The 13,237-nt window shown below is 40.9% G+C and overlaps 3 protein-coding genes across 3 annotated transcripts; 2 read left to right on the plus strand and 1 right to left on the minus strand.

Annotated features, from left to right (window-relative positions):
* Nucleotides 1-529: 529 nt before the first annotated feature.
* Nucleotides 530-2,533, plus strand: EAE98_006620 (uncharacterized protein; the record flags this gene model as incomplete). The annotated part of the gene is made up of 2 exons (XM_038954243.1): nt 530-1,159; nt 1,208-2,533. The coding sequence occupies 2 exons, from the start codon at nt 530-532 to the stop codon at nt 2,531-2,533; spliced, it is 1,956 nt and encodes a 651-aa protein (XP_038809488.1).
* A 687-nt stretch (nt 2,534-3,220) lies between these two features.
* EAE98_006621 (uncharacterized protein) lies at nt 3,221-5,220 on the minus strand (the record flags this gene model as incomplete). Its single annotated transcript, XM_038954244.1, has 3 exons — nt 3,221-4,067; nt 4,574-4,909; nt 4,976-5,220. 3 exons carry the CDS (start codon nt 5,218-5,220, stop codon nt 3,221-3,223), a joined length of 1,428 nt encoding a protein of 475 aa, XP_038809489.1.
* Nucleotides 5,221-9,676: 4,456 nt separating this feature from the next.
* Nucleotides 9,677-12,772, plus strand: EAE98_006622 (uncharacterized protein; the record flags this gene model as incomplete). The annotated part of the gene is made up of 2 exons (XM_038954245.1): nt 9,677-9,884; nt 10,017-12,772. The coding sequence occupies 2 exons, from the start codon at nt 9,677-9,679 to the stop codon at nt 12,770-12,772; spliced, it is 2,964 nt and encodes a 987-aa protein (XP_038809490.1).
* Between the last annotated feature and the right edge of the window lie 465 nt (nt 12,773-13,237).

Here is a 13,237-nt window from a genome sequence, read left to right on the forward strand (position 1 = left end):
TGTTTGTGACCACTGATGATAAGATTGAATACTATTTAGTGTGGTGTCCCTTGATAAAAAAAAAAGAGCGAGAGAAAGGAAGATCCAAACTTCATATGACACTGTGGATCTAAGTTTATTTATTCACAAAGTGTCTAATAATTTTTCATGATATTCTTTAAGAAATTGCCCGATGAGATAATTAATAGTAAGTCGATAGTAAAAAGTATATTCCAGGGCTTAAGAAGAGGGGGGAGAAGGAGAGAACTTTGAACATCACGAACAAAATGATGGCTCTTGTTATATGTATATACTTGGAAACTTCCTATTGGATATTTATAAGTAGAGCTCTTTCAAAAACAAAGAAAGTGTTTAGAAAAGTAAATGTTTTCTATTCTTTTTTTTTTGTCTTACCCCGCTCGGTTAACCTCAATTCTTTGTATTGCACTAGTCATATACATCATTTATTTCTAAGCCCCACGAAAACCCGTCGATTTTTTGAATGCAACGATTGAAACTGTATCTAAGGTGTGAATGAAAATATTTCAATATGTCGGATATATTGTACATTGGCAATGATGAATATACTCAACGAAAACCTGAGAGTGAAAGTTCTCAGCCCCAAAATGAATTGGCTGGAGACTCTCAGCAATATTCCCCATCAACCAAAGAGGACGATACCGAAAGTGGGTTTATGTTCCGGGACGAAATATCTCAGGCTGCACTGATTACAGCAGGGGAGATTTTAGATTTAGCCGAGACTCCTGGTTCCACAGGAAGTATGGAGATTACTTTTGACTGCGAATACGATCTTGAGCCATTTCTGGAAGATTTTTCTCGTCTCACGAGAAAGGGTAAATTTGATACCGCCAAAGATCTTTTCGAATCTTGCCCATCGGACGTGAAAAATCATCCAGAATTTGTTCTGGACTTTGTGGATACTCTACTGAAGCAGGGTGCCTACAAGACTTTGGTGGATTTTGCTATAGATAAAGAATTGACTTCGCTAAAGCAGTTGAGCGAATGTGGACAAATTCCTAGTCAGTATCTGCGTTCCGTGTTTGAGTTGGGAAGACGGCGTGCTTTGGGCTACTTGCCCGATAGTGAAGAGAGAGATGTGGGGGCCGATGAAGTCAAATTGGAGTTACTGGCGAGTTTTGAGAGCCTTGATTCAATTCAGGTCAGTTTGCTGTACCATGTATTGAGTTTTTGTCTGATAAACTTCTAGGTACAATTGCTTTGTAATATAATTCAGCTGCATTCCGATGAAGTGAAAAATACAAAGCTACTAGAAAATGTCTCTCAACATCCTGAAATTATGATAAATAGATCGTTAGATTGGCATAGTTTGTATAGGCATCTTCTCTCGACTAACAGAATATGGGATATGAGAGACCTTTTTCAGGCTCTTTGTTCTAGATATGGAGTTGGAGATGCTATCAAATTATTTTTCAAAGATCGGAAACGGACAGCCTCCAAGAAAATTTCGAAATCAGATGAATTGGGATTCAATGAGGGGTTTCATTTTGTGTTTGACTGGACACATCGCTCCCATGGTGACGAGTCTACCGACTTAGCCCTCCTTGATTTGTTGGTAACTATCTCGCTGCAATTATTATCGCACAGCAGTCAAAACGATCCGTCGATCACGAGGATCATCAATCAGGCCATGGCTCATGCCAACCAGTTTGCAATTTCGCTTAGTCTCAGCAATCCGGAGAATGTTCAAACGAGCCCCTATTTAAAATGGGCTTTGGCCAACCAAAGATTAGCGAGAGAACTGCCGTCCAATCCACGTCAAATTCCAGACTATAAATACATGAAGCAATCTCAAGGGGTTATTGTCTGGACTTCCAATCTGCCGATCTACGTTCCATTGGACCATCATGATTTAGACCCCGTGCACTGGAGAAGACAGTCGCGAGGCACACCGGAAAACTTGCTCAAGCTAGGGCTAGAAACATGTCGCAGAAATGGCGATTATTCTCTAATAGTACAATATCTGCAAGAGATATTCTATACATCTGAGTCACCTTCAGAGGTACTAAACGAATTGTCGCACATACAAGAAGACTTGCATGGAGACAAAATTGGTTACTTACAAACTTGTCTGACGAAATACCTATGTGTGAGCGATAAAACTGCTATGGAAAATCTCAGTAATGAGCTAAAAGAGTTCGACGAGAAGACTCAGGAATTAGATTTCAGTTCTCGGAGAATTGACCCGTTAACAAGATGGTGTCAACGAGGTATCCAAGCCGCATTGAACGAGCGCCTACATGGGGACACGTCATCGACAAATTCATACTTAGAGGAGCAAGAACATGCATACCGCGAGCTGCCACATGATTTTAGACGCTTATTAGCAGAATTAGGAAAAGAAAACGGTACTCACAAACTTGGTTCCACTGACGAAGCTTTGCCGAAGGAGTTTGCCGAACCTTGCAAGGGAACAATCTACCGAGATGATAATTTCATTTTCTGCGACTCATCAGGTTATTTTACCCGAATTTTTGAAGAAGCAAGTCATGAGGAAGTATTGATTGAGATATAATCTTTCATCTTATAAAGTAGTATAGCATGTACATTGAAATATAATTTTCTAGTGCGCTTTCTTGCTTCATTACTAATAACTCGAGGCTATATTACAAGATTAAATCAAGACCTTTGAAAGCATAGGATACCTAGTTTGAGATATTATTTTTTGATAGCAATTCGATCAATTTATACATACACTTCAATACGATATCGTATTTTTAATTCTTACTTGCTCAAGTTAAGTAGTGGGTTGGAATATATCTAGCTTCTCAGTAGACTGTTGTAAGATCCTGAACGTTACAGTTTCAATATAATTAAATGAGGTACTTGAACTTCATGAAACAGGGCCCCTTTCAGCGAAAAATGCGACGCAATTGTAAGTTCTTGCTCTTTGATAATCCCCTTTGAATCTTTCTAATATAATCAAAGCATCGAATGATACTCAAAAAAGGAAGATCTTTTCATGAATACGTATTGAAGTCTAGGAAGTGACTAGAGACGATTTTAGGTGACTGATGAGTCAAGGCACGAAACTTTGTGGAGATGGGCCCACCAGTATACTCGATTTCTCAAGTCAAAGAAGTAATAGGTAGAAATTTTCCTCAGCGGAGAAGCAGCTCAATCATGGGAGGTAGTAGAATTGATATTCTTGTTAAGTAATAATTATATTAGTGATATGAGTGGAATTGATAGCCTATGCTACCTATGCTATAGCCTTAACATCATCATATTCTGAATACTTTTTGACGTTGAAAGGTCTTCCAGAATTCAATGCGTACATCTCGTTCATCCTCATTCTGAATGCGGCAACAACAGCCAACGGCATAATAGATCCATCACTAACGCCGTCACGCTTCTGCTGTGCCCCGCTGGAGCTGTAATAGAAATCTTCCTTTATACACATATCCAATCTCTGCCTGCCATGTCCAAAACTGGCCGTACGCATTACAATACTCGGGTCGTGTCTATTGTTCCAGTTCCACTTGGCGCTCAACAACTTCTCAGTCCGTGAGTGAGGGAGACCCTGTGTGTCGAACACACGAATGAAAGGTTCTATTTCGGCATGCTTGCGTGAGTCTTCTAATCCTTGAAATATCAAATCGAATTTGGGCATCCAAAGGTGACCGTCGCGTGTTACGAAAGTACCATTCCGCTTGATTGCATCTTCGGTTATAGTGATATTATCAAAGATAGGGTGAACCGAAGGGTATTGTTTTCGGCCGCTAGCCCACCATTTCGTGAGCTCATCGGTTCCATTGAAATGCAATTCGCGCCAGACACCATTATCTATATCGACATCGATAGCGTAATTTGCAGTGTTGGCTGTGCTACCAGAGAAACGATGAAAGTATTGATAAGGCTCTTTGCTGCCAAATTTTGGTGCAAGTACGGGAGCGAGGTAGAAGGTTTGATTATCGATAGAGGCATTGAGACTGTGGAGAGTGTATGTTGACGCCGAGAAACGAGTACCTATCTTGACTCGGGTGTCGAACCCACGGCAAGAGTCCTTCATCTGATTATACCATTGTATGTCTGGACCACCGATGATTCTAAATGCAGCAAATATCAGCCGAATTCCAATAGTAATTAATATGAAAAAGGTTAGTTTACGTACCCGATGACTGGCATAAAATACAGTCCCACAATACAGCACGTTAGTAGGACCCCTCCTATAACTGATCGAAAAAATCTAAATTTGTATCCGGTCTGTCCCTGATTGCCGTTGAGTATCTCCAGGAAGAACTTCGTCCCCCCAATTACGCAGTTAGTGCAGTATAATCCCCCGAAAAGGAAGTAGCCTATCCCAACCACAAGCAAGCAAAGTCCTTCTACGATAGAGAGATTGCCTTTGAAATGAGGATATAAGTATGGTTGTGTATGCCACTTGATGTGAAAGGCAATATAGGTACATACACCCCCAAGTAGAGCTAAAATAAGCATGAACTTGCCGAAGATAATGCAAAAGTTTAGCCTCTTGCTTTTGAATCTACCCCAAATAGTATTCATATTTGGCGGGCTGGGTAAACGATCATTGGCGCACCTTCCACATTCATACTTGCATGGCCCTGGATGGCATGGCTTGCGGCAAGATGACTTGTTTCCGTGAGCACATTTGGACTTACTACCGCAAACACCCTTTAAGCACGCGTTCGGGATGGTAGGGTGGTCATGTAATGGGTTACCCTTTCCACACCAGCATTTTCCCTTGGGGGTCGAGTGTTCAATATTTTCACATTTGGGACATTTCCAAGCAAGGGTCCTTCCAATTGGTTCTGCCTTGGCCCACAATTTCGTACATCGATGGTGAGTAACAGCATGGCAAGACTTGCAATTCCACAAGTAACGATCCTTCGCAAAGCGCACAGGTTCTAAACAAATTTCACACGACATACTAGGATGAATGTTAGCATGAGTATGTAAGGGTTATTCATGTCCAAGGAGATGACAGAATACTGACCGCTCATTTTGAATGTCCTCGATTATACGTTTCTCTTCTGAGGGAACACCAGATTGATCAACTGCATCTTGTTGTTGCGTTTCGCTGGATAGGCGTGCAGTAGTACCAGTTTCAATGTCTTGTAAAGGCGTTGCGTATCTATCATCGAATGGATCTCCATTACTATCATCAAAGGGATTTTTAGTGCTTGTGCGACTAGGCGACCACGACGAGCCGTTCATCCAAGAGGTTGAATTTGAAGTCATGTTGAGTCAATGTTGAGATGAAAGGAAAAGTAATAAGTAAAATGGAAAAAAGAACCGTGAAGGGAAGGGGAGATATTCATGTATATACTAAAAGAAACTATCCATATCTCCTAGAACTAGCCAAAACTGCCTCCCTAGTGTTGGAGCTACTTAAACTGTATCCTGATTTATTGGACCGTTGCATCTCCGCAACTTTTCATTATAATATTTAAGATGGGCAGACTAGAAGTATCCAGTATAGCATGGGCTGACGACACTGGATCTTGACGTCAGATATTCTAGAAGTAGAAAATAGTGTAAGATAATGAAAATGACACCAGAGCAAAAACACATGATTTTGAGTGCCAAGAAATTCATTGGTAGTCCTAAAAATACTAACGTTGACAATTTTCCAGGATTAAAGTTAACTATGGGAAACTTTCAACGCAAACTTTTCTCATTGCCTTAGATAGTCATACATGATATACACCACGCAACATCAAGCTCGATACCTACATCGTTTTGCAAGATTGTCATCAGGTACCAGGAACGTGAAGTTGGCTTTGGTTTTAGGTTTCAAAAGATACACGGAAGGGGTACCCAATATTTCTCAATCTTGAGATGTTGGAACTTTCAGATATGTAACGTGTATGTGATATCTGGCAGTTGCGAGAAAATCAAGAAGCATTTACAAATGACGTGAATACTTATCAAGTGTTCTACTATCTAATTTAGTAAAGAGTAGTTGATTTTAAGTTTGATACTAGTAACTTCTGATGTCCGGTCTAAGCTCGAATCGGTCTAGAATGCCAAGGAAAATGTTATTCGTGACTTGCAGTAGTCAATTTTTCAAATTCGTACCAACTCACAATCGATTAGAGTGCTGACTTGCTGATCTCTGAGGTTAAGTGGAGTAAATCTTGTTGAGTAATAAGTATTTAGGAAAAAGACTTGGTAAAAGCAACGTGTATATTATCTATCTGTATCCACAGCCATATCTCCTTTCCACTCTTGTCACCCAATTAATTCCTACCATAGCGACTCACGCAACCATATCCAATATCTGTATCTTTTTGCTGTTTTTATGATTTTCGAAAACTTCAACGATAAGAGGTGCATTTCTAATGCAGTACCAAATGAAATATGAAAAGTGTGCTCCATCAAAACATGTAAATAGGAACGAGTGTTTCTTGAAGTACACGAAGAGTCTCGACAACCATCTTATTTTTGCTACTGGTCCTATCTCATAAGATTAGGACCCTGACAATTATCTGAACAGCATGGTCCATTTTCAGGGACTTCCCACACAACTACCCGGCTTGCACAACCCCAAGGTATGCTGATACCTGCACGACAGTTGTCGCAATCAGGAATCTGTCTTTCCCATATGAGACCACATGCACAGCATTTGGATTCCTGTCGTATGCAACTACGGCAACTAAAAGGTGGTGGTGGCATGTTTGATTATCTACTGCTACCGTCGCGTGTTTCTGGTGGCATTGCTATTTATTATTGTTCTGTATACACTTGAAGTTAATACCGTTGTTGTGAGAATCTGTAAAAGGTAATGAAGGTGCAACAAACTATCATTATGGAATGCTTAGTTCTATTATACAACAGATTGCAAGGACGAGTAGGAAGGAGCTGGGGGAGTTACCTTGAATACCCAAACGGGAAATTTATGAACAACGATCGAGCCGTGGCAATGAGGCACTCTTGAAATGAGTCCAGGAAGAGCACTCTTTGATGGTGGAAATTTGTTTTGACGGAGACGTTATGCGAGGCGTGTGGAGTCGTAAAGGCAAGTCGTTGAAGAGTTCTAGATAATTTCGTCGTCTTCTGTGATATTCTGGAGTGCTTAATTGTATTTGATGGTAGCAAAGTATGTCCAAAGGGGATTATCGATCGTACTCATACACATATTACCCCTACAAGTTTCCTTCTTTTGTCCTCGAAAGTGACTCCTAAAGGCACTCAGACAGCGATATTTTGACTCAAAAAAGTCGACAATGACTGGGAAAAGTCATCAAATTGACTCGAAAGTCTCTTTTTGACTGGCAATGCATTTGTTTGTTGAAAACACTCATTTTGGTAGGAAATAATGGTCCTTGTGACTGTGATGTTCATCTTGGGATATGAGTGTGTATAGAAGAATGCGAAGCTTTCCATGATACATACACGTTATCTATTAGATATATGTGCTGCCATGGATTCTTCTTCTGCTATAACCGTCACTTGGCCAAAGTCCTCAAGCTCGAGTTGAGGTCCGAATATCTTTTGAAGATCCTCCACCAACCTTTTTATCGTAGGCTGACATTGAATAATAACTGATAAAAAGTGTCATTGAAGAGTCTTTGAATACTATGCAAGTATAGGTTGTGAAGAATAATAAGTTGTCGCGGGTAATGGGGTTTTTGGAGTTGCCTGGGTCGTCCTTTCCAAAGCACAAGAGTAAAGATCTTAGTGCCGATTCACCACCTTGCCTCTAGCCTATACCATGGGATTGATTATAGTGCTAGTGGTTTGCCCGTCAATTCTTCTGCAGGTCTTGAAGATTACCTGACATTAAAGTTGAATCATCCGAGTTTATGAGTTCCAAGACGATAGGAAAAGAAAATGCTAGGGCCACAGTGATGAGAAAGACTGTATTCCCATCGCAAATTATCTCAAATTTGACTATGAGCTAAGTAAGGTTGAGCGAATGGTAGTGAAGGTTACTGGTTCATTTTCAGAAATGGTCGCTATGAGATACTATCAGAAAGTAGGTAAAAATACAGGGCTTGTGGCTGAACTAAAATCAATATCTAATGGAACAGACACTGATTCATATGAAATTGCTTTCCTTGGAAAGTTGAGATGCGCTTTACGAACTTTCATTTTGATGTCCCAGTATTTTATAACAATGGCACCACGTGAAGAGAATAGTTACTGTGCATAGCTGCTGCAGATTATTGATGTTTACCCCAGCAAAAAAAAGCGCTTCTCTATCTCGTTCTTCGCGAAATATCGGTTGTTGATCCAAAGACTTCATCGATGGATGGATTGATATTCCACAAGGAAAGTATCGGCGTTCCATACACCTGCAAGTCCCAGTACCAATTGTGAAAGTCACAGACCGTGTGATCTTCAATGACACCCGAGAAGTTGCAATGGAAATGCTGAAAGCATGCGTCGATAGTGGAAGAAGTCGGACAATATCCTGAGTATGATTTGAGGTAGGCGACATGAAGGGAGAGGGAAAAGGGAAAGCAGTCGATTCCTATGCTGAGATTTGAATCGCCTTTGCCTCACTAAACCTACATGCTAAGTGTCAGACTTAGCTATACCCCAGATAATGAGTCTTGATTGTGGTCTGCAGTCAGCAGATTCACTTTTTGTGTAGGGTCTGGAAACGTGTCTATCAAAGTAAAGATGTATCGTGATGAAGGTCGGAAGTGCTCTCTGCAAGTAAATAGTACCTTTACGTCTGTACGTAGCTTTGTACTCGAGATACACTTACACATGGGAAGATTTGACCATGGCAATGAACTATCCCAGGAATTATTTCATAATAAATGTGAACATAAAATGGTTTCAAGGTTGTGGCTGGCATTTGAAGCCCTTAAGTTAAGCTCAATGCTCCTGATCGCAAAGATCAAGGTACCAAAATGCCCACAATTGCACTTGTCACCCTTTTTTATAGTCGGCTGAAATTGATGTACAACAATCGTTGATCTTTGATCAGCTCTTGCAGAAAACATAATCGGGAGCAGTTATACCCGATTTCATAACGTGTGTCCAAAACGTGACTTTTTTTGATCTAATCAACTTTTTGCTAAATCTAATATAAAAATAATTCAATTACTTTCAATTCAATTAATATAACTCCAAATTAGAAAATCTCTATATAAAAATATAGATCTCAATTGATAAAATCGATAAATAAAATCTAAATAAAATTAATCAAAAATTGATTGAATTAGAAATAGTTAAATGAAAATTCAATTTTCGAAAATTCAAAAACCTGAAAACTACTTCAAAAATCATAATTTCATTCAATCACTTCTAATTCAATCAATTTTTGATCAATTCTATTCAGATTTTATTTATCGATTTTTTCAATTGATATCTATATTATAATACAGAGTTTTTTCAATTTGGAGTTATATTGATTGAATTGGATTTTCCCATTCCAAAAATTCGATTAGGTAATATTCGAAAAAGTGCTTTTTTTTTGGACACACGTTATGAAATCGGGTGTACGCTGCTCATTGATATTGGGTGAATCAATTGGTGGGGGTGGCACAGTAAATTGGGGGCCGCCAATGCCCAATGCCGGGGAAGAGTCACCACCTGGGCACACCGTAGTGACTCCTAACTTCTCTTTTTGTGACTCAAATCAATTTGTATTTGACTTTTATATAGTTGATGACCATCTTCTATGATCTGAATATTTCACAACCAGTTTTTTTCTCGCAAAGAAAGCTATATATCAAATATGGCTTCATGGAAAATAGTTCTGGAGCCTGGCGACGAGGAGAAAATCGTGTACACTTCATTCGCCAATTCCAGAAAGTATTTCGCCCTTGATGCTTCTGGATCTACAGTTGGCATTCGATTTATTTCGGAACACAATTTTGCAGATGCATTTCACGAAGTCTCTATACGAAAAGATGAAGATAGAGTCACGAGATGGGGTTCCAACTGTAAAGACCCAACGAACTGGGAGCAATGTTTCTGGGCTCCTGACCAGGGCGGAACCCAGCCACAACATATATTGAGGAACCAATAGTCGATGCAAGCGATTCGGGATTCTGATATTTGGTTCTTACTTACAGATGGAGAGGTCCCAAATTCTGAGGTACACACGCTGGCGGGGTTGGGACAAGAGCTGGGAGTGTTTGATTGCGCGACGGTGTTTTTGATTACCTCACATACAAGGAATGCACCAAGTCATGCCAATGTGTCCGTGGGTATCACATCCTATGCCAATTGTGCGAATGCACTATGCCTATTCAAAGATCAAGAAAGCAATCAAATCTATGTAATAGCCAGCAAAGGCGCTTTTGCAGCATTAGATCAAGCAGAAGACCACGATGCGTGGGAGAAATTAACCAGTTTTCCCAGCGAAGCAGAGTTGATCGAAAGAATTACCGAGCTAGAAATTCATGTCCCAACGGCGGAAACAAGAATTGCAACACCAACTCAGCTCAATTTGGGCGAAGAATGGAACACGGCTCACAACAATTCCCAACCTACCTTGGTAGACATTGACATGCTTCTTCGAGCAGGAGTTATCTCGGATGAAGATCGTGATCTACTCTTTGCAGATGAAGCACTCGATGCTCTGCTTCTAGCCTGTAAGTCTCGCGGAAAGCTGAATGAACTCCGATCATTCCTTCTCGCCCAAAAGGTCGAACAATTGACGATTAAACTCGAAGACGTATCCGGCGCTGCGGGGCTCATTCATCTTCTCGCTGATACAGAGATATCTAGCGAGACTAGAGCCCTCCTACAATCCAAACTAAGAAATGCCCATGAGGCAAACCGTAAAGCTTATACCGCAGCTCAAAATGATGCACAATTACAGGCTATTCGGGATCGTAATCGGAAAGCAGATGCATCGCTACGTGCTCTAGCTGATTCGGAAAAGTCTGGGTTTACGGCAGAAATTCTCTCGAGAAGATCAAACCGAGCACGACGTGCTGAAAACATTTCGGCAGACTCTGCAGTGGATGTTTCGGTGCTAGATCTTGAAGCCCCAGGCTTTAGAGGTGAATGCCAGGTTTGCTGCGGGGATAACGAAGTCCTGTCTATTGCTCTGAAAGTACTGAGCGCAGATGCCATGGCAGCCAATACCGATAACTTTGCTCTTGACTTCCCCTTGGCAGCTGGGAGATTCGAGGCAAACATGAATATACTGTCTAGTCAGTGTATTTGTTTTCAATGTGCTTTATTTGGAAGACCTGGTCATTCTATCTACGGAGAAGAAATTTCGACTGTTATTCCCACTCTAGGGTACACTGGGAGTAATAAATTGTACATTCACCAGCAGCTTTACAAAGCACTCAATGCGGGGCTAAAAACTGGGGTTCCAGCTATGGGACAATTGTTTGCGACAATTTTGGATCGTACGTTGAGGGTCAAGAAGTGGGCTGGCGCCGGCTTTGAAGACGATAAAGGAAGTATAGATGCAGAAATTCTGCAGAGGAGAAATGCACTAACTTGGCTTCTGAACAATATAATCTCACATCTCAGAGTGAGGGAAACATTCAATGAACTGGGTCAATGGACCACCTACCCACTCGCTCTTGCTTGGGCAGCACAAGATTTTCAAAAGGAAGGCTTAACATCTTGGTGTATCAATTATCCTGTAGCGGGCTTTATGCAACTCCTACGTTTCGGAAAAACACTGAATGTATTCTCCGACGAGACCATCACGAATATGAAGAATACCAAATTCCTGCATTCATTCGTCTCAACCTTCCTTGCACGGCTCTATAAAAACATGGGTAAACCCCGCGACTGGACAAAACCTCTGTTGGAAATTCTTTACGTGGAGTTTAATGACGATCTAATTCCAAAAGATATGGGAGGCGATGCATCGATCCTAAGATCAGTACCGGTATTCTGGAATACACTGATGAAATTCATGCCTGCAGAAGATTTTATTAAAGGTTGGACAGAGGAAGAATCAAAAAAGATGATGTCTCGAATTCAAATCCTCGCTTTCTGGCTAGTGTTTTACCAATTCGCGCATGCATCCGCCAAGACCTATTTTGCACAATTGCGCTCCAAGGAACCGTTAGCTGTTGTTTTGCTGGATACAAAAGCCGAGGTTCCTGAAAATGCTGTTATTGAGATACTGCTGAGTATATTCATTGAATCTAAGCCAGAGTTTAAGAATGAAGATGCGTATACTAGCCACAACAATGTTGTGGTTCCTTTCGAAAACCCTTTTGGTGCATCTGTACTCCACTGCGGAGCTCCAGATTGCGGTATTTCGTTCCTCCCAGAGGAAGTCTCGTTGAAGCAAATTGCAGACGGGGAAATGGAATGGACACCTCGGCTATTGGATCAAGTGAGAAAGAAGAGACGAGATCATCTTATCGACATTTTTGGCATCCTCGGAAAATCTGAGATCGAAAAAGAATCAAGTGAAACGGGATTACCAGGTGTAACAAAAGTCCCATCAAGACCACGTGAAGTCCACAATTGTATGCATATAGGAACTGTCAAAACGTGGGCTACACTGACGCGCAAGGAGAAGAGGAATTTGACAGGTGCCATTCAATCTTCGTGGATGGGTAATTGTGATGAAGAGGATGAGAAAGTGATTGAAGAGTTCGTAATCAAAGCGAGGAAATGCATATGTGGGGTTGGGAGGGGCAATGTTTATTCGGCGACACTGGAGAGGGATATTAGGGCAGTGTTGCCCAGCTTTCTGGAGGTTTTGAAGGTGGGGTTGGCGATGGAGAAGAAAGAGGGGATGTGCGAGGATGTGAGTTTGTATGAGTTCGATTTTGGAGAGAATAGGGTGGTGAGGAAAATCAGGTGGGAGGTGGAATCTTTGAGGAGGAAAGGGCTTGTGTAAGGGCGCGAACGAAGGCCAGTGAAGGGCTTGAAGAGTAGTCAGAAAATCAGGGGCTCTACACTTGAGGAAAGGTCAAAATTAATTGGAATATTCAAACTGTTAGCCAACAAAACTTTTTTCATTTTGTGATACTTCCAAATTGTATAAAATTGATATTTCAAGACATTTCTTTCTTCTTCTTTCAGATTGTTGGAAACCTTGATGTTGGTTGGTAGATACTGATTCCACTCGTCCAATTTCTCAGTACATGGGATATATCTTTAGCAATCCTAAGAGAAGAATTTGAAATTGAAGGTCGAACTAGGAACGCATCTGAACACTCCAAGCACGGAAGCTAAAATTCCGGTTACTCTGGAAATTAGTTATGACAGGTCATATGGCACTTGAACACCATGTTACGCAGAATTTCGGTACTCAAAAAAGCAAGCAATACATCCAAGACCAATTTCATATGAAAATACAGGG

This window comes from Botrytis deweyae, assembly GCF_014898535.1.
Source record: "Botrytis deweyae strain B1 chromosome Unknown BDEW_014, whole genome shotgun sequence".
Taxonomy (NCBI): Eukaryota; Fungi; Ascomycota; class Leotiomycetes; order Helotiales; family Sclerotiniaceae; genus Botrytis; species Botrytis deweyae.